General features: G+C 39.6%; 3 protein-coding genes across 4 annotated transcripts; 2 read left to right on the top strand and 1 right to left on the bottom strand.

The window, feature by feature from the left end:
* Positions 1 to 514: 514 nt before the first annotated feature.
* On the bottom strand, positions 515 to 6,930 carry LOC146638959 (uncharacterized). Of its 2 annotated transcripts, XM_085371922.1 has the most exons (12): positions 6,893 to 6,930; positions 5,933 to 6,028; positions 5,162 to 5,221; positions 4,939 to 5,089; positions 4,754 to 4,837; positions 3,255 to 3,315; positions 2,606 to 3,088; positions 2,383 to 2,509; positions 1,012 to 1,815; positions 797 to 937; positions 689 to 723; positions 515 to 612 (listed from the first exon to the last, which is right to left on the bottom strand). In XM_085371922.1, exons 1-12 carry the CDS (start codon positions 6,928 to 6,930, stop codon positions 515 to 517), a joined length of 2,178 nt encoding a protein of 725 aa, XP_085228048.1. The 2 variants fall into 2 exon arrangements, with proteins under 2 accessions (XP_085228048.1, XP_085228056.1); XM_085371930.1 differs by lacking the exons at positions 5,933 to 6,028; positions 6,893 to 6,930 and adding an exon at positions 5,492 to 5,589.
* Positions 6,713 to 9,240, top strand: zdhhc24 (zDHHC palmitoyltransferase 24). Its single transcript, XM_085371945.1, has 3 exons — positions 6,713 to 7,143; positions 7,919 to 8,196; positions 8,729 to 9,240. The coding sequence occupies exons 1-3, from the start codon at positions 6,839 to 6,841 to the stop codon at positions 9,019 to 9,021; spliced, it is 876 nt and encodes a 291-aa protein (XP_085228071.1). The 5' UTR covers positions 6,713 to 6,838; the 3' UTR covers positions 9,022 to 9,240.
* A 3,717-nt stretch (positions 9,241 to 12,957) lies between these two features.
* On the top strand, positions 12,958 to 19,562 carry LOC146638961 (uncharacterized). Its single transcript, XM_085371958.1, has 11 exons — positions 12,958 to 12,980; positions 13,065 to 13,223; positions 14,432 to 14,582; positions 15,615 to 15,665; positions 15,854 to 15,931; positions 16,423 to 16,479; positions 16,611 to 16,670; positions 18,833 to 18,897; positions 18,986 to 19,115; positions 19,204 to 19,268; positions 19,358 to 19,562. Exons 1-11 carry the CDS (start codon positions 12,958 to 12,960, stop codon positions 19,560 to 19,562), a joined length of 1,044 nt encoding a protein of 347 aa, XP_085228084.1.
* The last annotated feature ends 960 nt before the right edge of the window (positions 19,563 to 20,522 follow it).

Raw genomic sequence — 20,522 nt, forward strand, 5'->3', positions numbered from 1 at the left:
GTGCTACAGGCATGCTGCTGGAAAACCATTTCAAATTATTTTGTATATTGGTTTATTTTTATACCTTGAACATGTTGAAGTGTACTGTGCTCATAACTGATGGGTTATCAGTCAAATACAGCAGCAATAATTTCTTTTTCAACAAATTATTGTTGCCCTTTGTACAGCTTTTGTAACATTGTGTCTCTTCCACTTAAGTTTTATTGTTGTCCAGATTTTTTATCTTCCTGTGTCTCTAACAGGAGGAAAAAGTAACACGCTGAAAAATCCTGTTGCTTTTGCAGCTCAAAATGAAAATAATTTTGTGTTTGCAGGGAAGCCTGAGTACAGTCTGTATTCCAGTTTAAGATTGTAACATTCAAAAATGCCTTTAATTAAAACAAGAAGAAATAAAACAGTTATTAAATAGCCTGTTGTTTCTGTTTTTAATGTATTATTATAAAACTAATTATAATACTCTGCAGTACTTTATTTTGAATGTGGTTTGTCTCTTTTAACTTGCACAGCAGTACATTTAGTCATAAAAATGATCAAACTCATCAGAGTCATTTGGGTCCTCCGTCTTCGGCTTGTCGTGCTCCACTTGAAAAATTCCCATGTTGTGAAAACTCGCTGGAAAATAAATTGAGCATAAATCAGAAGTCCTGCAGCCTTTCTAATGTTACTGTAAAGACTGGTTATACTGTACCTTTGGGCTTCTCTTCACCTCTCAGATACTTTTCTCTACAAGGTAAAAGAAAAGTAAGAGGCACGTTTCACATTGTAATTTAAGTCAGTCAGTTAAAAGAGTACTTACTTTTGCTGAGTTTCTTCTTGAGGCGCAAGAAGGTTCTCAATATCCTCTTCATCACTGACTTCGTTTGAGTCGTCATTATCAGATCCTGTTTTACCCTCTTCCTGTTCCTGAGCTGCCTCCTCGGTTATAATCTGTGTAGATCTAAAAACAGGATTACATTCGATTTTTTTTGTGATGATGTCTGTGAGGAATATTTCAATCCTTCATCGTCTTACCTCTTTTCTTGTGGTGTGACGATGCAGTCGTCTGAATCTATCTGATCTTCCTCACTCCCGTGTTCCTCTTCGCTTTCGTCATCCTCCTGTTGATTCAAGTCCTCATCCTCTTCTTCTTCACTGCCTTCACTTCCATCCTCTTCGTCCTGAGAGGAGGCAGCACCCTGTTTTCTGTTCTCAGTGCCTTCGTTCTTCAGCCTGATTGACTGTTCTTCACCTCCCTGTTCCTCCATTTCATCACCTGTAGATGTCTCTGCTTCCTCTGTTGCGTCCTTGGCAGAAGCACCATCACCTTGTTTGGTATCACTGTCATCTTGTTCTTTATCTGTTTGACTCTTCTCTTTTTCTTCACCGTCTTCTTTAGCTTCCAGGTTTTCCTCTGTCTTACCTTTAACTTTTTCTCCTGTGCTGCTTTGCTCAGCACTGCTACTGTCCTGCTCTTCTACTTCACTGACATCATCGTTTTTATTCTTTGCACTGCCACTTTCTGATTCCTTCTCCCGCTGGGATCCTGACTCTTTGCATCTGTTTGTTTTCTCTTCATGATTTTGATTCCCTGCTTTTTCACCCTCGTATGCCTCATTCAAACTTCCTGACTCCTCACCAGTGTCCTGACTCTCTGAGTCACCTCCCTTACTCGCAGTCCTTTCCTCTGCCTCCTGAAATCCTGGTGATTGAACAGAAAGCTCCCCACTTCTCCTTCTCCTACTGCTCCTCAGGCTTTTCTCTGAGGAGGCATTGCTTTCTGAACTTTGGGCCACTTTAACTGAGTGAATGTGAATGGCACTCGAATTCCTAGAAAACCTAAAAGATGGAAGAATGGATGAATGAATTTGCCAGTCTAAAACAGTAATAAGTATTAAGAAATAAAGCAAGAGGAGAAGACTTGTTTCTGATCTTTTGTGACCTCCTCTACAGCATGTGCCGTTTAACTAATACATATTTTTTAAAACTTAAAAGTTAATTTATATAAAATTAGGAGGTAACAAGAACGTGATGTTTTCTATAAAATGTGGTTTAGTGCTAAGTTGTTAGTGTGACTGCCACACGCCTTTAAATACTATCCCCAGCTTCATGTCCAGCCAGTTTGACCTTTACTGTCATTCCTGTGCTCTCTTTTCCTGCAGCTTCTGTCTGTGCTGTGATCAAAGGCAAGTAATTGCACCAGAAAGATTAGGACACACATAAATCAACTACATTTTTTTTTTAAAGGAGACAGGAATGCGCCTATAAATTGAGGGGGGTATTGATGAAGGGTATTCAGAACACATTTAGCAGACTGGTGCAGCATGAAGGGAAGAAACTAAGGGGAGATGATACATCAGTGGGATCCAATGAATTCAAAGTCACATCTACAAGAATGCTGCTTACTCCTGAGGGCTGCATCTCTCTCTGTCTGAAGAGACATGCTGTTTTCTTCCTCCCTTCTCCTTCCCCGCCTTTTTGCTGGAATCCTTGCCACTCTCACTGCTCTCACTGTGACTGCTGGACAGACGGACTAGATACAGAATGTACGAACACAAAACAAGTCCACACACATGCTGAATACGCACAAAGACTCGTGTAAGAAAAGTATTTATTTTTGTGTATTCACCTGGTTTAACGTCTAACTCGTGGGACGAACGACTGCTGCTGCTTCTGATGCTCCTCTCCCTCTGTGAGCTCAGCACTCTGCTCATTTTATCCTCCTCTCCCACAGTCTGCGAAACCCTTGAGTCACGTAAAGGCTCCTCCATATAAAGCTGGCCCCACAGGGCCTCGGAGTATGATGGAGTTCCAGTTGCACCAGCAGGCTGGTACCAGGGGTAGTCAGGCTGTAGGGAAGCCCTGCCTTGTAGATCCTGCCTGTGCCAGGGATGATGGTACTGTCCGGGTGCGGAGGCGGGATAGTAAAGCGGATATGGGTGAGGAATGATGGGTGGAACTCTGGTAGGAAATCTGGTAGGAAATCTGGCTATCTGGGATTGACTGCAGCTCAACCAGGAGGACTGCGTGTGGGGAAGATGGGAGGAGCCATCTTGGTTGTAGTCAGAGTAACCTTGAGGTGTAGCAGTTTTTTGTGGCTCCGTGGGTGGACCTGAAAACAAGGATACATGTTCGACTGGTGTTTGTCACACTAACTTTAAATAAAATATTTGAACACCTCAATCTTCAAGATAACACATGAGACCAGATTATTACCACTAAACCATAAATGTGATCTAGTCATTTCCTAAAGTGAGCCCCACAGCATAAAGACTTACCTGCAGAAGATTTCATCACGTCCGTGTTCTTTAAACATGACTTCAAATAGTCGTCCATTTTCTGTTGAAGAAACAGTTTCTTTAATACACTGTCAGAAAGACATGGCATCAGTTGTAAATAAAGAAAAATGACTTTGGATTTTGGAACATGGATATTCTTAATCTCCTTGCATTTGTCATTTTGAGGTGAGAGGAAGTGGAAACATTGAAAGTGCTATCAAATACAGCTGTGATCAGAAATATACATACACTTATGATGGACATGAATGTCACTGTCATTTTGATTGTTTCATGATTTCTTTGAACTGTTGGGTGGAATGATTGTAAAGCATACATATTTAATGACTTTAAAAAAAACAAGAATTGGGTGCACAAATTTGCACGCCCCCACTAACACATGGTTAGATGAACCAGCAATCAACAAGCTTTTGGCATAATTATGGTTGGATATTTGACCCCTCCTCTTTGCTGAATTGGTAGAGTTCATTTCAATTGGTTGGTTCCTGGCATTGACTCAACTTTCAAGCATCCATGCATTTTCAATAGGGTTGAGGTCCAGCTTTGGGAAGGCCATTCCAGAAGCTTAATGTTAGCTGGCCTTATCCATTCCATTCCATGCTTTACAACAGTTTTCTTCAGTTTGAAAGCCTCATCTTTACTCCTCCAAACACACCTGTTGTCATTGCCGACATAAATCGATCTTTGTCTTGTCTGACTATAAAACCTTGGTGTTTGACTTTTCTGTGTAGGGAGCTGCAAATTTTAGTCGGGCTTGAAGTTGTTGATTTAGTAGCAGTGGCTTCTTTCTTGGTCGGCACCCTCTCAGTCTATGGGAATGTAAAATTAGCTTAACTGTGGACAGTGACGCTGGTGTACCGGCAGCTTTCCAGTTCATGAAAGGCTTGAGCCTTTGTGGTTCCTGGATTGTTCCTGAATATCTCAGCAAAGTGAATAAATCTGAATAAATTGAGTTAAATATAACTAATTAAACTGATTATCCTGGTCCTGGAATCTACAGTTATTTAGAAATGGTTCCAATAGACCTTCCCAAAAAGTAAATCTACAGCTCTCCCTCTTAGATCTTCCCAAAGTTCCTTGGACTTTCCCATTGTTCATTGAGTCTAGTGAGTCCTTTTTCATGCAGGCAAAGAGAAGCTACCAAATGTGGTCAATTGTGTTAAAAGACTTTGTAGAAGCTTCAGCATCATTAAAATTAAAACGTGTGTACGTATAATCTTGACCCTGTGTGGATTAGAAAAGATCTAAAATAAATTCTAACTTGTACACCCAATTATTTAGCGTCATTATTAAAGATGTATGCTGTACAATCATTCTACCTTGGAAAAAAAAAATAATTAAAAGCCCAGAATTACATTCATGCCAACGAGAGTGTATGTAAACACAACTGCAAGTAAGGCAGCAAATACAAACCAGCTCTACATTTTGACCAGACACTTTAACTTTGTGAATAATCAGCTCATGCTGTGCATTACTTGTACCTTCTTCTGAGCTGCCTGTCTCTTCTCCTTAAGTTGCTGCTTCCAGCGGGGGGAGTTCTCCTCCAGGTATCTCTCATACTCCATCTGCAGGGGTCAAAGCAATAGTTTATTTTAAGAGCTTCACGAGGAAAGAATAGATTTCTTCCAGTGTGTTTAATGGGTCTGTTTTCTGCACATCTACACACCCGAATCACTTTCATGGCAGCATTGCGGGCCAACATCCCTTTCAGTGTGTCCTGGGCCTTCTCAAACTGCTGCAGCAGCTGCCTGTTTTGTTGCTGGGCTATGTGCTCTCTTTCCTTCAGCTCCTGCCAGCGTTGCTGCAGGTGCATCACTCTTGAATAGGACACACACATAAAAACTTGGAGTTTAAAAAACACTTACTGAGAAAGCATCTCGCTAACTTACAGATGATCCTGAGTGTGAAGAGCTGAAGGGTCATCTTGCAACAACACCAGCTTGTTAACACTGTAAGAGAAAGAGGTCATGAAGCAGCAGGATGGTCATCTAAGCCACACACACACACTTTCCATCTACGTACAGCCCATTTTTCCAGAAGACATGGCAGCATCTGCTTCTTAGACTTGCCAATAAAACTAGTCTTGACTGTGAACATTACTTTTCATATAAAAACTGCATACACACTTAAATTATGTCACATTTTAAGAGTTTAAAAGATTTTAAAGACAAAATCATCCACCATTCTCTGCAAATGTGGTACCATTTAGGTGGTCTAACCTCTTATTTCCACAGATTTGTCTTTCTTTGGTGAAAGTGTTTTTTTCTGAGCAGTTCAGACGCCCAAGAGACAGCAAATTTTCCTTTGGTGCAGCCATGACTGTGGGCTCTCAGTAGATGAGCAGATTACCAGGGATTAAAGGCTGTGTTTCAACAGGGGAGGGACCAAAGACATGCTGTCCAATCAACATATCGACATGCTAATGAGGTTAAACAGCAGCGAGGTCAACTTTATTGGTAAGTGGGTAACCAAGTTATTGGAACTTGTATTTATGCAAATGTGTGAGCCCTTAGTATAACATAATCAAAATGATTTTTATACCTAATATCTGGTATTTTGAGGGCATGTAGCAGGCATCAGTGGAATACCATCTATAATAATCTATGTGTAACACTGAAGCTGCAAGAGGTGGAGGTGTGAAGGCTGATAAATTTAAATACCTGGGGTCAACCATCAAAACCAACGGAAACTGCGTAAGAGGTGAAGAAGACTGTACAGGCAAAGTGGGGTGGGCAGAGATGAGTGCCAGGGGTGATCTGGGACAGAAGGATAGCAGCAAGAGTGAAGGGTATGATGTACAAGATGACAGTGAGAGTGAGACACAGTTGAAAATGCTCAGATCTTCATTAGGAGCGACCAGGATGTACAGGATTAGAAATTAGTCTATCATTTCTATAATGAAAAATTCATGTGATACTTAGGGCCGAAGGTGAGCTTCTCTGACTTGGAGAAAATTTGATTCACCTTCAAACCAGAAGTAATAAAAAATATTTTTGCAGTTCTGTCGCAAAAAGTACACCTGCTACAAAACTGAACAGATTAACAAAAGGAGAAGCTGCTTTGTTTTCTCTCTTTCTTCAAAACAGGGTTGTGGTTGAAGCAAATTTACACCAAAATGGTGCCTGCTGACACACAGAAATACATTTTGGGACGTAAAAAAAAAACCGATACACACAGTTATATACAAATAAAGGGCTAAAGGCGAGTGATTTAGTCATGTTTTACCCATGGCAAGTTAGAGGTGGAACCAAAGTATATTGTTGCATTGCGGATATATTTTCATGTAACACCTACTAGCAGACGAGATTCCGTCCACAATCAGAGATCGTGCTTGTCAGTGAGGTTTTTAAAGATTAAAACGGTACCATTTATTTTCTTACGCTACTGTAACTTTCCGGAAGACACGTAAGGCATTTTTTATTTCATGTGTTTGACTTTATCTCACGCGAGAGGCTAATTTAGATTGTTTTAGGCTAGTTAAACTAGCCAACGCTTACCGCTGTGCGTCGGCTAAAGCATTCCTTCCGCTTTCCTTATTCACTTTTAGGTGCAATTTCAAATAAAACATGACGAGTATAGCTAGTAAGGTGTTTTGCAGGGTGGAGAAGATGTGTCACTACCTCCCTGTGGTCCTTAACACGTTCCTGGTTTTCTCCATAACCGGAGAGGTGAGTTACCTGGTGTCGGTGGAGGCTCCGCTGGAGCCAGACCAGAAGAAGACTCAGTGGTCCTCTCGGTGGAAATTAATCCACTTGCTGGCCCAGTATTTCATGTTGGGGAACATCTGCTGGAACGCCCTGCTCTTCATGAAAACTAGTCCCAGCATCAAGGGAGTGTTCCTGGGAGGAGAAGTCCTCGGCCAAGGGTGGAGGTGAGGATTAAACAGCTGTAGAAATGAACATTTGATGCACAGCACATTGTATGTTTATTAATATTGCCACCTATCTACAGCTACCTGCTTTGTGCGCTTCGGGTTTGTTGTTGTTGTCGTCATGATTTGATAAGAATCTTGATTTAAATAATGTTCTGGGCAACTAATTTGTATTTTGTAACCTTCATAAAGCATCGAATCAGAAAAACTACTTCCTGTATGCTTCCCTATCCTGCCCAACATGAGGTATAAGCAAGGCAGAGGCAAGAATTCCTTGACATATTGTTTTAGGCTTTAAAGAGAGACAAGCTAGGAAAAACACTGAATCCTAACAGATTATTTGTGACTTAGATGTGAGATGAGATGTTTATGTTTGAGTGAAGTGATCAGATTAAATTTGCAGTAAATCTTTGCTTACAACTGTGCAATGCGATAAAAGGGGTGGGGGTGATTACATAACAAAATTTAGCATTGCATAACATGTACTGCATGTTAACAAGAAATATAACCTCTGCTGACAACTGAAACAGATTGTAGGTTTTCTAAAATCTGAAAAATGCGAGATCGGGAACCATAAATAATTAATTTAACGGCAGCAAAGAAGTGAGATTTTTGCTTTTTGCCAGATCTAAAGTTTGCTTCACACTTTATTCCAAAGCAGGTGTTCATTTGAATTATTAACGTGTGGCTCAACACAATCTTTATTTTTGATGCTCACAATAAAATAGATTTACTAATAACCATACATTAAAAAAAGTCTGTCTTTTATTCAAAGGTACTGTTACACATGTGAGACGCACACTCCTCCGCGCTGTTCCCACTGCTACGACTGCAAGGTGTGCGTGCTGCGGCGGGATCACCACTGCGTCTTTTTTGGCCAGTGCGTGGGCTTCCGCAATTACCGCTACTTCCTGAGCTGCTTGTTTTTCATGTGGTCGGGGCTCCTGTACGCCACCCTGATGAACGCAGAGGTCTTCATTGTCATCTTGAAGGAGGGTGTGACGGTACACAGCATCCTGCTGCTGCTCATACCCTGGATCATGCTTGTTTCAGGTACGATCTGGTTTGTCACAGCTGGAGCGTCTCATGCACATTATTACTGTGATACTAACTGTTTGACACTCTGTTTGAACTTATAGATGTTGCTAAATGAACATAATGTATTAAAACTGAAGGAAAGAGGATACTGTCATCTCTGCTTAAAGAAAAATTATCGTTATTGCTGTCTGATTTCGCTTGGTATTGGCTGATATTCCCACTGTTGACTGGTATCATTACTGATCACATATCTTAGTAACCACAAAAAAAAAATCAGCTAAATGTCAATATCAGATCCAAATATACAGTTAGTTCATCTCCATTATTTTTACATCTCTGACTATTAAGATCTATGAAAAAATATTTAGAATTATTCAGAAATACATATTTTAGTTTGTATTTTAGAAACTCTACGGGTTAAGTAAAACTGATACTGTCCTCTTGCCTCTGGTTGATTGGTGATGAGATGAATCACAGACCTCAGTTTGCCTGGATTTGTAATCACTTGCTGTGATTTAATGTGTGCTGCTGTTCCTCGTCACCCCAGGCCAGGTCTCAGCACGTGCCTTTGCCTTCGCATTCATCGCAGACACATGCGTGGTGGGTTTCCTGCTGGTGTCTTCCTTCTTCTTCTTCCATCTCTACCTGCTGTTTCGTGGTCAGACCACCAGGGAGTGGTATTCCTCCCGCCGACCCTACAGCCTGGGACTCTTTGGCAACCTGCATCACACACTGGGCCTGCGTTGGTACATCTGCTGGCTCTGCCCTCTTATCCCCTCGCCACTGCCAGGAGACGGCATAAACTTCCAGGTCACAGGATCGCTGGAGCCCTCGCGGTAACAGGTGCTGATCGGAGCGGACCGAGTGTCTTTACTTTAATGGTGGTGGTTAATGTTATCGGGAGCAGCAGGGGAACTCATCTTAGTTCAAGAAGAGGTAGCTTGGAGTGGGAAGAAAGTAGAATTGTCTGTGGCTGTGTAATGTATTGGTGGGTGTAACTCACTGCCAGTGTCTACTCTGTAGATTCTGTGCTGAGACAAAGAAATTAAGGGTCTTCTTTTGGTGGTACATTGATCTTAAATGGTAATCCGTACACTCAGCAAGGCTGGCCTCAGAAAATGAACACAGAAACTCGATGTGTTCATCTTGCAAGCGAGCACTGATAATACATGTTTGAAAATAGCACTGAAATAAGAATGTATTTTGACTGAACAACGTTCAGTTTTAATCCTTGTTGAGAAGCACTCACAATCTCTGACAGTGACGCCTCGTGGGAGTGTTGATAATAGCTGCTTTCTTGGGTTTTCCCTACGCTGAGGCTGCCTAAATCCGAACGTTACACAAGTGTGGCTTACGCAGTTCCTGATTACTCCACTTGACTGTAAAATGCACAATCATTTGCCTCTATTTTGCTGTTGCTCTGAGGATGCTCCTGAGTTTATTAAACTGACCTTTTTAATTGGATTCTGCTGTGGCAGGTGGAACAGTGGGAGACACAAAGGAGCGGTCTTAATGTCTTCAGCACAACATTAATTTGAAATAAATAAAAGTAAACACTGAAATGGTGTGGAAAAAAGTGCAAAATATGACAGTTTACGTTTAGTGAATGCAGTATTTAAAATGTACATGCTTATGATGTGTGAACAGTTTTGCCTCCATGCTTGATATTTCATTAAGCAGCGTCTGTGTCCTCATTCTGTACCCTATACGTTACATACTGTATAGAAATCTTTAGAGCATCCTGTTTTTGCCTATAATTACCAGTTTTTGCATACAAACACATTCAAACTGTTATAATTGATGGCTATAGAGTCTTTCTTTTTTCACGAGGTATCCCTGTAACTGTTTACCTGTCTTGAGTGTACTTCATCCTGTCAAGTGCTTCATTTCAGAATAATATGGAAGAATGCGAACATGTCAGTTTTAATTGATGCCAAATGAATTTCCTTTACCTCCATGTATTTTACTCCTTGGCATCTTTTATTTTTCTTATTTTAATTCTTCTGGCCTAAGTGTATTGGAAAAATTACAAGCCTTTTATGTTTGTTTGTACTGGTCACTAAATTTTATATTATTATTCTTTACAACTGTTGTTAGTTCCTTGCCAAAAGATATCATTTTGTTTGGTTGATTATTGGGTGTTTTGCCTTTTAAAGGTGTTTGCTTGAAGGGATATACCACTGAGAAATGTTTAATTTTAATATTATTCTATTTTTGTTAAATTTGTGCTGAAATAATTAAATTTTGGGTTTCAAAAGTTTTAACTTTTTCTAATTTGCATCACTTTAAACTGCAATTGTTGTCATATTTGACTAATAAAAATAATTCTTATTCCAAATAGATCCTGTTCAAATAGGGAACAATTATAAAAACAATTATAAAAATCACCAAAAGATAAAATCTTCGCCATACTGGCAGCAACAGTATGGCAGTGTACTTATGTATGTCGAGATGGAAAAGGGGAAGAAAGGTGATTTAAGTAACTGAACATAGGCCAATCCATCTGGCACCAACAACAAAGCTGAGTTTCAGAAACTGCTGATCCCCTTGGAGTTTCCTGCACAGCCATCTGAAAATAACTGAAAATATCCCGAGTTCAGAGAAATGCATAAACTGAAAGGAAGGCAACAGTAATTCAAATAATTACTTGTTACAACCAAGGTATGCAGAAGAGCATCTCTGAACTCAAAACACATTGAACCTTGATGAAGATGGGCTACAGCAGCAGGCGACTACATCAGGTGACAGGAAACTGAGGCTCACCAAAATAAAACAATATAAGATGGGAATAATACTGGTATGGCATGCTGAGACTCCATTTGTTCTGTGACAGGGGATATTCTATTACCACTTTGGGATGAACTAAGCATTTAAACACCCACAGCCTGCCTCTGGCCATGTCCATCCCTGTGTGACAGAAGTTTACCCATCTTCTAATGGATGGTTAACCACAAAGCTCAAAACATCCAAGACAGGTTTCTTGAACACAACACAAACAAATTGTCATATTTGTCTAATATTGAACTAATAATTGCAACTGAAGCAAGCAGCAATATCTACCAGCACAGTTTACATTTATTCCACATGGCAGCAACTTTTCTGATCCCTTATAAGCAGTATCAGTGAGTCTTACAGTTATACTGCTATATAAATTTGTTATAAACTAGATGGAAATAAGCGATTTGATAAAAGTGCCTTCATTGTGAAGCCTGCCCAACTAATTGCTGCCATGGTAACCAGCTTGTATGGAAGCTAGATCCTTGGTAGTTAAGCTAGTGTGACCAGGTATCCAAGTAGCAAAGTGTTCATGTGCTGGTAAGGTTTTTAGCTTGTTAGTTTTATACAGCTACAACACCACTGAAACACTTTTACACTTAAGCTCTGCTAGAAATTGTCTTTATTGCACAAAGTTGAATTTTATTTAACTAACGCTAACTGAAAAAAAAGCTGGCCATTAGCTTGCACGTTTTTACCTTGCATTAGCCTTCCCCCCCCTCCATTTTAGTACGTTTAAACATTTATGTAAAGTTACAATAATGCTTGCATGTGTGTCTGTATTTAAAAAAAAAAAACTTAACCATTTTGTAAACGACAGTTAAGTTCTCATAACTTATTAGCTTTAATTATTCGCATTTAAGTTAACCGTTAGCTAAGCCTGAGTCTGTTTTTATTCATTTTCAAGCTAATGTGGCCTTAATCATACCTCCATCTATATTTACATTAACAGCAAAATGTCATTCTACTTAAATGTGTGATGTCCTGGTCTTGCCTGCAAGGCCAAAACAAATATGCCTCATATGAAGCATTTCTGGTTCAGTCATGTTAAAAAAAAAGGACTTGATGCAAAAACTAAGTTAACTAGTTAGTTAACTAACAAACCCTTACTATAGCCATAGCAAGTAATAGGGCAAGTAGCAGCCAGGTGCTCCAAATGTAAATGATTAACTTACCTTAAGCAAGTACCAGCACCTCTGTAAAAGCAGGAGTTCAGGCATTTTACTGGGCTGAAGCATTCAGGTGTGTGTTAACACAATGCCTCTATCATCCCAGGAGTGGACATCCCAGCATATTCAAGTTCAGATTGTGCAGTGCTTAGTGAAACTGCAAAAACTCAATCTCTGCAAGCCTCGATTAGCATATTAAATGTTAAAGTTCATGACAGTATAGTTCTGAAAATAATGAACAGGTAGGCCTTCTTTGGAGTCGTTACCAAGAGAAAGCCTCTTCTGTAAAAGTGTCAGCATGGCTTAGCTTTAGTACATCTGAAAAAACAATGATACTTCTTTGAAAAAGACAAGACCAAAGTGAAGATACTTAGACATAATGCACAGTGACATGCTGTGTTGGGCAAAAGCCAATATTGTAAAAGACTGATAAAGTCACACTGGAAACAATTACTTGTATTTATTACTGCTTAAGGTGGGTTTAGTTGAAACTTTCTTTTTCACATGACTGTAGTGGCCTAGATAAATTAAGTAGATCATGGTTTTTCATGGCACAAAATTGTCTTTTGGGAGGAAACCACACATAAGCACAACTTGTCCACATATATTTTTGTTACTTTACCTAATAGAAACCTGTGCATTTGCTTGTTCTTTCTTGCCAAAAATGTATTTATGCTTGAATAAATAAAGTCTACTTGAAATCTAGTTGAAATCTAAATTACTTTCAACACCATTCACTTCAAAAATATGTATTGTGGCTTTGTCACTATTTTATATGAATTTTGACAAAAACATATGTTGATCACAGCAGGGTAAGGAATACGCCAACTCAATGGATGTCATAGAGGAAAACATGTGAGTGATGCTTAATGAACAGACACACAACTGGTTGGACTTACTGTGCAGCATATGACCTTTTTCTGTGATGTGCATGTGCAGGTCACCAAAGGAGATGCTTGAGAAAATAGCAGAGCTGGAATACAGTCAGAGTCTGCTGAGAGATCAAAATGCTGACATGAGGAAATTGCTCGATGGTGCAGATGATGACATGGCAGCACTGGGTTCGGAGAATAAGTCCCTCAGAAAACAAGTTGAAACGTAAGTTAAGACAGATTACTGTCACGAGTTGATTGTGGAAGGGTCACTTCCATTTCGTCTCCCTGCCATTCGGTGGCATTCAGTTGCAAGTGTCACATGTTTCCATATTTTGGCTTCCAGTAAAACATTGTGGTTTATGTTTGTTTGGGAAAAGTCTGAAAGCGAAAGATTGTTATCTTTGGCCCTGAGGACAACAGCAGTGTTTCTAAGGCTACGTTTACACTGCAGGTGAAAGCGCATCAAATCTGACTTTTCTGACCCTATGCAACCCATATCCGATCATGGTATGACAGTGTGAACAGCACAGATCCGATATTTTCAAATCTGATCTGGGTTACTTTCGTATGTGGTACTGAATCTGATACATATTTGATGTTTTAGAAAGCGACTGCTGTTTGAATGGTCATGTCGCATTAAATCCGTCTTTTACGTCACTCACACAAGACAGACGCCAATTATCAGCGCCGGAGAAGACATCGCGAACGCTTCCTGGCCATCCAGTGTAGATGTTAGTGAAACTGTTGGGAAGACAACGTTGGAGAAACGTGAACATTTTGTTTGTACTGTATAATCTGCAGATTATGACAGAAATCTGCAACTATCCTTTGAAGCACCGCTCCTCTAAAACAGCAATAAGGATCATTATTAGGCCATATGTAAATAACAAAATAACTTTATAACTTAAAACAAAATTGGGAAACGTAAAGTCCGAAACAAGTCTTTATATTAAGGGCCATCAGTCAAACAATACTGTTTGGTCTGGGTCTAAACAGAGCGCGTTGTGTGTGACGTCTTCTTTTGCGCATGCGGGCCGCTTTGGGGGCCGTGAACGGTTCACACTAGAGCGCGTTTGCTGTCACATTTTATTTGTAGTGTGAATAACCAGACAAAAAAAAATCAGATTTGATCAAAAAATCGTAATTGAGCATTACGACCTGCAGTGTGAACGTAGCCTAATTCTTGCTTGGAATTTAATGAAACAATCCAGTACGTTATCAGGTTGGGTTTTTAATATTTTACTAATTTCAGATTAATCTTGCTGTTTTATTGTTGCCTGTGAAATACTTTGCATCTTGCTGTTAGATCTCCTTTTTTTGTTTGTTTTTTTAATTTAAACCTATTATAAGTCAGTTGTTATTACTGGATAATTGTGCTTTTTTTTTTTTATGGTGATTTTATTTATTAGGTTCTTTTTTTTTTTTTTTTAGCAATGTGGTCAGAAGCTTAAAACTGTCGCTGTGTGTCTCCAGCATGGAGAAAGCTTTCCAAGACTTGCAACAGACTGAAGCGGAGCCTTGCATAGCTCTGGAAGATGACTTCGAGGCACATAGACGGAATGAAGAAAAGATCCGTGAATTGGTTCGTAAGAAGTGTTTGAAATATAGCAGAGGAATTATCTAATCCCCAGCTGAATTTGTAAGTTTGCTCACTTACAGTGAAATAAACAGTGTCTAGATTTTATGGTAGTTTCATTTTAATGGAGAGATGTGAGCCAATTTGGTACATAGATTACAGTCAATCAATAACAGACTTATTATATGAGTAAAGCAGTCCTATCCTCAGAAGCAATTTCTTTGGTTCCGACACCCGCAAGGTTCCCCTGCTCAAGCAAGCACATCTTAAGTTTGCCATGGAACAGCTAAATGATTCAGAGAAGGTTTGGGAGAAAGTGATGTGATCAGGTGAAAGCAAAATCGAGTTCTTTGGCATGAACTTGACATGCCGCATTTGGAAGAAGAGAGATGATGACCCAATGAGCACTATCTCCACAGTCAGGTACAGAGGTGGAATCGTTATGCTTTTTCTGCTAACAATACGAGAAGTCCCTAAAGTCATGGAAGAGAACCCCCTTCCATGGATGGGTTTTCAACCAACGACCCAAAACAACAATATGAAGCATGTTAAGGAGTAGCCTATCAGTCCCATAGAAAATCTGTGAAGGAAGCTGAAGCTTTGATTTCCCAAGCAGCAGCCAAGAAACCTAAAGGATTTAGAAAGTTCATGTAAAGAGCAGTGGGCCAGAATCCCTCCTGACATGTGTGCAAACCTGGTGGTAACTACAAGAAACATCTTCAACAGTTTCTCCACCAAGTGCTAAGTCATGTTTTATTATTTCATTCAATGGCACAGAAATCAATTTACTACTTTTATGTAATGTGTTTTTTTCTGAATAGTTGATTGTCTGTCTCTCTCCATTAAAAAGAAACAACCATAAAAATTGGAGACTTGTGATTTCTTTGCCAGTGAGCAAACTTACAAATCCAGCCTTGGATCAAATCATTATTTCCCCCAGTGATATTTAAGCTTCATAAAATGTAGATGTAATGTTGCACTGATTGCTGGTTTCTCCCAGCGAGTTCACTTCAGATGAACCTTCATGTTTTTGTGTAGGAGAAGGAATCCACTGTGATGAAGAAAACATATGAAAAGCTAACTGCAGAGGTAGATATGCATTACTTTTCACATTCAGTAACAACTTTAAACACTCATATTTTATAGTTTCAGTGTGCAGTGATACATGCTTATTTATCTTGGATGAATTTTGCTTTTGGGTTTCAGTTTTGACATCTTAAGTTTTGCAGAAACTTGGAAAGCTGTGTCTAAATATAAATATAATTTATTTTTTTTAGCTCAAAAGCCTCCAGCAAGAAATAGAGCAGGACAAGCTCTCACTGAGCAACCTCAAGTCTGAAATTCAGGACTTGAAGGTAACGTTATCAATTCCACCATGGTTATAGCCACCTCGATGTCACACATTAGTAAAGTTATGAAGCCTCCAACTGAGTGTTTTTCGTTGCCTTATTATAGTTTTGAAACTGAATGTGGCAAACAAGGAGTGTATCTGACTGCAAAAACAAGGACAGCCCATTCTTATGTGATTGACAAGTTATTTAAAAACAAGAATACTGTGCATAATCCTCTTTTTTGGCTCTAATAATGTCCATAATAAACAAAATGAATGTTTTTTTCAGAATGATCTGATATTAATGAGCTCATAAAGATCCCAGAAGGGTGTCATATCATAGATCAAGGAAGCTGAGTGCTGTTTTTCCACAGTCTTCTATATAACCGGAAGACTTTAAAAAATAATGCAGATGTAAAGAACGTCCACATTGGTTTCACTTGACAAACCTGAATGACATGAGTATATAGTATTTTGATAATCTTCTTTTCTTCTGTACTTTGTATGTTTTTTTAGTTTAAAAGGGAAGAGGACCAGTCAAACCTGGAGCACAAGGATGAGGCTATTCAGCTGGCAAGTATAAGATCAGCATCGATGTCAATACAAAGCAGTGACTGACCAACAGTTTTAGATTTTCTCACAAACATTAACAGTAAAGATTGTCACAGTTCTCTGTTGTTTATTGTTTTACCATTTCTTTATAGATATACTTGCAGTTGAATCAATTAAGTGAAACTGTGGAAGAGTGCTTCAACAATATAAAGGTAAGAATGTTTTATCCATTGATATCTAATCAAACATTAAACCAAAAAAAGTATAATTTATGCAATTTATTCATGTGATGCAACTCTTTATCACATGGATTTCAAACTGTGTCAGTGATTAGCAGACTGTTGACAAGAGAGACATTTCCTTTGTGTGATGATGTGCGAGCTTGCATTGGAGCTGTTGGGATCTGCAAATGCACAGTTGTATGTAAAAGTCCGGGTACTCTTTGGGCCTTAATTGACTTGTTGACAGGTCAAAAAGTGCCATAGTTGAAAAGACTGTCAGGGCATCAAAGGGAAGGCTTTTAAAAAGATCAAAATACCTCCAACTTTCAATTGTCTGACAAGTCACTGAGAAACGACAGTTAAAAGGAACTCTGAAAGTCAAGACAATATCTGCAAGGCTTAGAAAACTTTTAGCTAAAACTGCACCCCTGCTGTGCAAGAAAGGAAAACAAATCAACGTCATGAATTCAAAAGAGCTGCTGGAAATTTTAACTGACAGAGGAGAGTTGGTGCACTATTTCACTGTGCAGTTCAGATGTGCAAACACAGCCTGCATGGAAGAGTCCTCCAAAGGAATCCTTACGTGCAGTCACTTCACTAAAACATCTGGATAAGTCAGAGATGCAGAGAGATAGAAAGTCTAGCCAGAATCATCAAGTATATGTTTGGAAGAAAGAAAAAGCAGGTCTATAAGAAGACTGTGAACTGTTGAGTATTGATGCAAAGCAGACATCAGCTTTCATCACAGAATACCTTATTAAATGAAGTTATGTGGTTACAGTTGCTTTCAATACAGTAAGAACAGTAACAGACTGAACTAAATTGCTTATTATAAGAAATAGCTCTAATACATACAAATAGCTCAATAATAAATATCCAGAATATTACAGAGATTATTATTTGATGTATTATGTGATTGATTGGAGTTGTAAGCTGACGCTTTTGGAGGAGCTCTCACAGTTTTATGACTTAAACATCACTGAAAGTCAGCGGGGAGATCTTAAACATGCTGTGTGCCTGCAAGCCGAGCGCACAGTTAGTAGTTGTGGGTCACAATTACTGTTTGATTTAAAAAAAACTCATCTTAAAGTCTGTTTGGTGGAGGGATTGTCTGCTTCATCTTCAGTGTGAGAGTCAGAGATTCCTGAAATGTGATACTGCATTTGGAATCAGTCCATAGGCGATGCTCACAAAGAGTCCCCACTTGCCAACCTTGAAACCTCAGAATTAGGGAGACATTCAAAAGGGCTGTTGGGGGTATCCAACAGCTCTATTTGCTGGCCAGAAACAGCGGGGGTATCCAAATTGAGAGGCTGCATCCTCCTCAGGACCTGGCCTTCGCAATCTAAGTGGGCCGGGTCCTCCGAAAGCCGGGTAGGCCGGAAGTGAGCGACTGTGAAATTGGACAGTCTAGCCTTCAGAATTACATCACGAACTCTGTCAGTGGAGTGAAATTCTTCCGCCTGCTCCTTGCTATCTAAAATATAAACTTGACGCTGCCATAAATTCTTGACCATCTCACACTTCTGTTTAATCAGTTTTCTGTTTGACGTTTATTCAGCTGTGTGAAAACCCCGGAGGAACCCTCCCGAGGGATTAACAAAGTTAAATTGAATCTAATCTAATCTGATAACTTTAATCTCAGCCAAACTGATTTACTCACGAACAAATAAAACACTGAAAAAAGTCCAACAATAGCAGTTTTAAGTTATCAAAGTGACTTATATATCATGTTTAATCTGAGTAGTGAAAGACCGCGGGGGTTGAAAACGATGTGACGGGTGCCGATGTGTCTCCTCGGCTCAGATATTTGAAGTTTACACAGCTACATTCTCGCCTGAAAATATGTTAAAAGTTTATTTTGTGACCCAGAAAGAGTAATAGGAGTAATATTAAAACTAAGTAGCTGGAATTGGCTGGGCCGCGCTATGAATTCTGCGATATATGGTTTTTCAATTTTGTTGTCCGGGTGGAAAATCGGGAGAAATTCGGGAGAATGGTGGCTCCGGGAGATTTTTGGGAGGGGCACTGACATTCGGGATTCTACAGGAAAAATCGGGAAGGTTGGCATGTATGCCCTTGTAACATTTGCCCAATTCTGACTTATAAACTTTTAAGGTGTTTTACTGTCTGGCCCTGTGTCTGTGCTACAGGACCTCAGGCAGACAACGCAGGAGCACAGTAAGCAGTTGGAGGACAGACAAGATGAGGCCACATTGTAATCCTCACTCACAGATCCTCTTGCTTTAAAAGATTACACAGTATAGTGGGAGAGCTCATAATGTACTGCGTCACTCTGTTTTTAGTGACCTGATGAGAGAGAAGGAACGAGTGCTCAACCGCCCTCTGTCCTTTGCAGAGGAAATTAAACTGCTGGCCACAACAGCTGAAATGAATACCGGCATGACAGACTCCACAAATCATGGAAATGTAGATGTCTGTATGAAGTTCAATAAAATAAATACAAACTAGAGAAACTGAGTTAGAAATGCTACATTAATGATGCCTGCTACACTGTCTGCAGGAGGAAGCTAAGACTGAGGAGCTGCTGAAACCTCATCTTCCCACAGTTAAGCTTCAGTCTAAAAGGTACTCAGATAAGATTTTGTACGTGATGGAGGCATCGTATTTCATTTTCTCGCTCATTATTCTCCCTCTTGCTTCTCAATCGTGTAAAGATGCCCAGGTACCTTGGAGAAAGCCATCTGGAGAGTGGGTTTCTTTATGCTGTGCATCTTCATTCTCATGATTATAGCCTTTGTGGCTTCAGGATGCTTTGCAGGAACATCTGACTTCTCTTCCATCACCACTTTGTGGACTAGCGCCCACCTGATGTTACAGCCCTATTGGAGTGTACAATATAGGGCCTTGCCTCCCATTTGAGCTTAACTCTCCCTCTGGTCTACTCTTGTATTTTAGTATTTCTTTTGTAAACATGAGTTCAGAAAACAAACAAATAAAGCTTCTCATGATGCATTAAGCTGCTTCAGCCTCAGGGTCTTGCATGAGCTTGCTGATTGTCTATTGCACTGTTATGACATACAGAAACGTCTAGATTCTAAACCAACAGCATGTAGAGGCTGTGCTGATCAAAAAATCAAATTTGCAAAAGCAAGTGTCTTAGCTACAGAAGAGGATTAGGGCCACTGGGGGGGGGAAAGTGGGCACGTCTTTTTTTTTTTTTTCCAGGATTCCGAGAAAAGGGGCAGAATTCTGACTTTTTTTCTCAAATTAAAGTCAGAATTCAGAGGGGGGAAAATCTGAATTCTGACTTTAATCTCAGAATTTTGAGATTAGTCAGAATTCTTTAGTCTCAGAATTCAGATAAAAAAAGAATTCTTACATTAATTTCAGAATTCTCCATTCTGACGTTTTTCTGAGAATTCTGAGATTAAAGTCAGAATTCTTTAATCTCAGAATTCTGATTCCCAAAAACGAATAAACTATGGATGTTATGGCTCTCTTTGCAGTTTGCATCTTATCATCTATGTTAAGTTGCATTGCGCATATGTCTTTATTCAACATCTTTCTGATCTTATCTTATTTTTGGACCTTACTTCACACAGAGGCTTTACTCCCTTTAACCTTTTGAATTTTCTTTTTTAATCGATGAAAAAAATATATATACTTTTGGAAAATATTCTCATGCACCCCACAGAATCCCGGTGCCGCGCGCTTCACGTGACACTTGAATCATTGCTTCGTGTTATCAGTATTTCACTCGCGTCGCCCCACCCAGCTGAAGGCGCTCTAGTCTGTAGGTCCAGGAAAAAAACCCTCCTCCCCGACGGGAAAATCATAAACAGCAGATCAGATTTAGATCAGGAGGAAAGACGGGATATT

The sequence above is a fragment of the Diplotaxodon limnothrissa genome, linkage group LG2, assembly GCF_057381915.1.
Source record: "Diplotaxodon limnothrissa isolate DT_005_m linkage group LG2, D_limnothrissa_male_GT1.1, whole genome shotgun sequence".
In the NCBI taxonomy this organism is placed as follows: Eukaryota; Metazoa; Chordata; class Actinopteri; order Cichliformes; family Cichlidae; genus Diplotaxodon; species Diplotaxodon limnothrissa.

Coding starts and splice junctions, on each gene's coding strand:
- zdhhc24 (XM_085371945.1), top strand. CDS start 6,839: ATGACGAGTATAGCTAGTAAGGTGTTTTGCAGGGTGGAGAAGATGTGT. Junction 7,144..7,918: donor GTCCTCGGCCAAGGGTGGAG/GTGAGGATTAAA, acceptor TTTTATTCAAAG/GTACTGTTACACATGTGAGA. Junction 8,197..8,728: donor CTGGATCATGCTTGTTTCAG/GTACGATCTGGT, acceptor TCGTCACCCCAG/GCCAGGTCTCAGCACGTGCC.
- LOC146638959 (XM_085371922.1), bottom strand. CDS start 6,930: ATGGAGAAAACCAGGAACGTGTTAAGGACCACAGGGAG. Junction 5,090..5,161: donor CTTCACACTCAGGATCATCT/GTAAGTTAGCGA, acceptor GTCCTATTCAAG/AGTGATGCACCTGCAGCAAC. Junction 3,089..3,254: donor CGTGATGAAATCTTCTGCAG/GTAAGTCTTTAT, acceptor CCTTGTTTTCAG/GTCCACCCACGGAGCCACAA.
- LOC146638961 (XM_085371958.1), top strand. CDS start 12,958: ATGGATGTCATAGAGGAAAACAT. Junction 15,932..16,422: donor CTGAAATTCAGGACTTGAAG/GTAACGTTATCA, acceptor ATGTTTTTTTAG/TTTAAAAGGGAAGAGGACCA. Junction 19,116..19,203: donor CAAATCATGGAAATGTAGAT/GTCTGTATGAAG, acceptor CACTGTCTGCAG/GAGGAAGCTAAGACTGAGGA.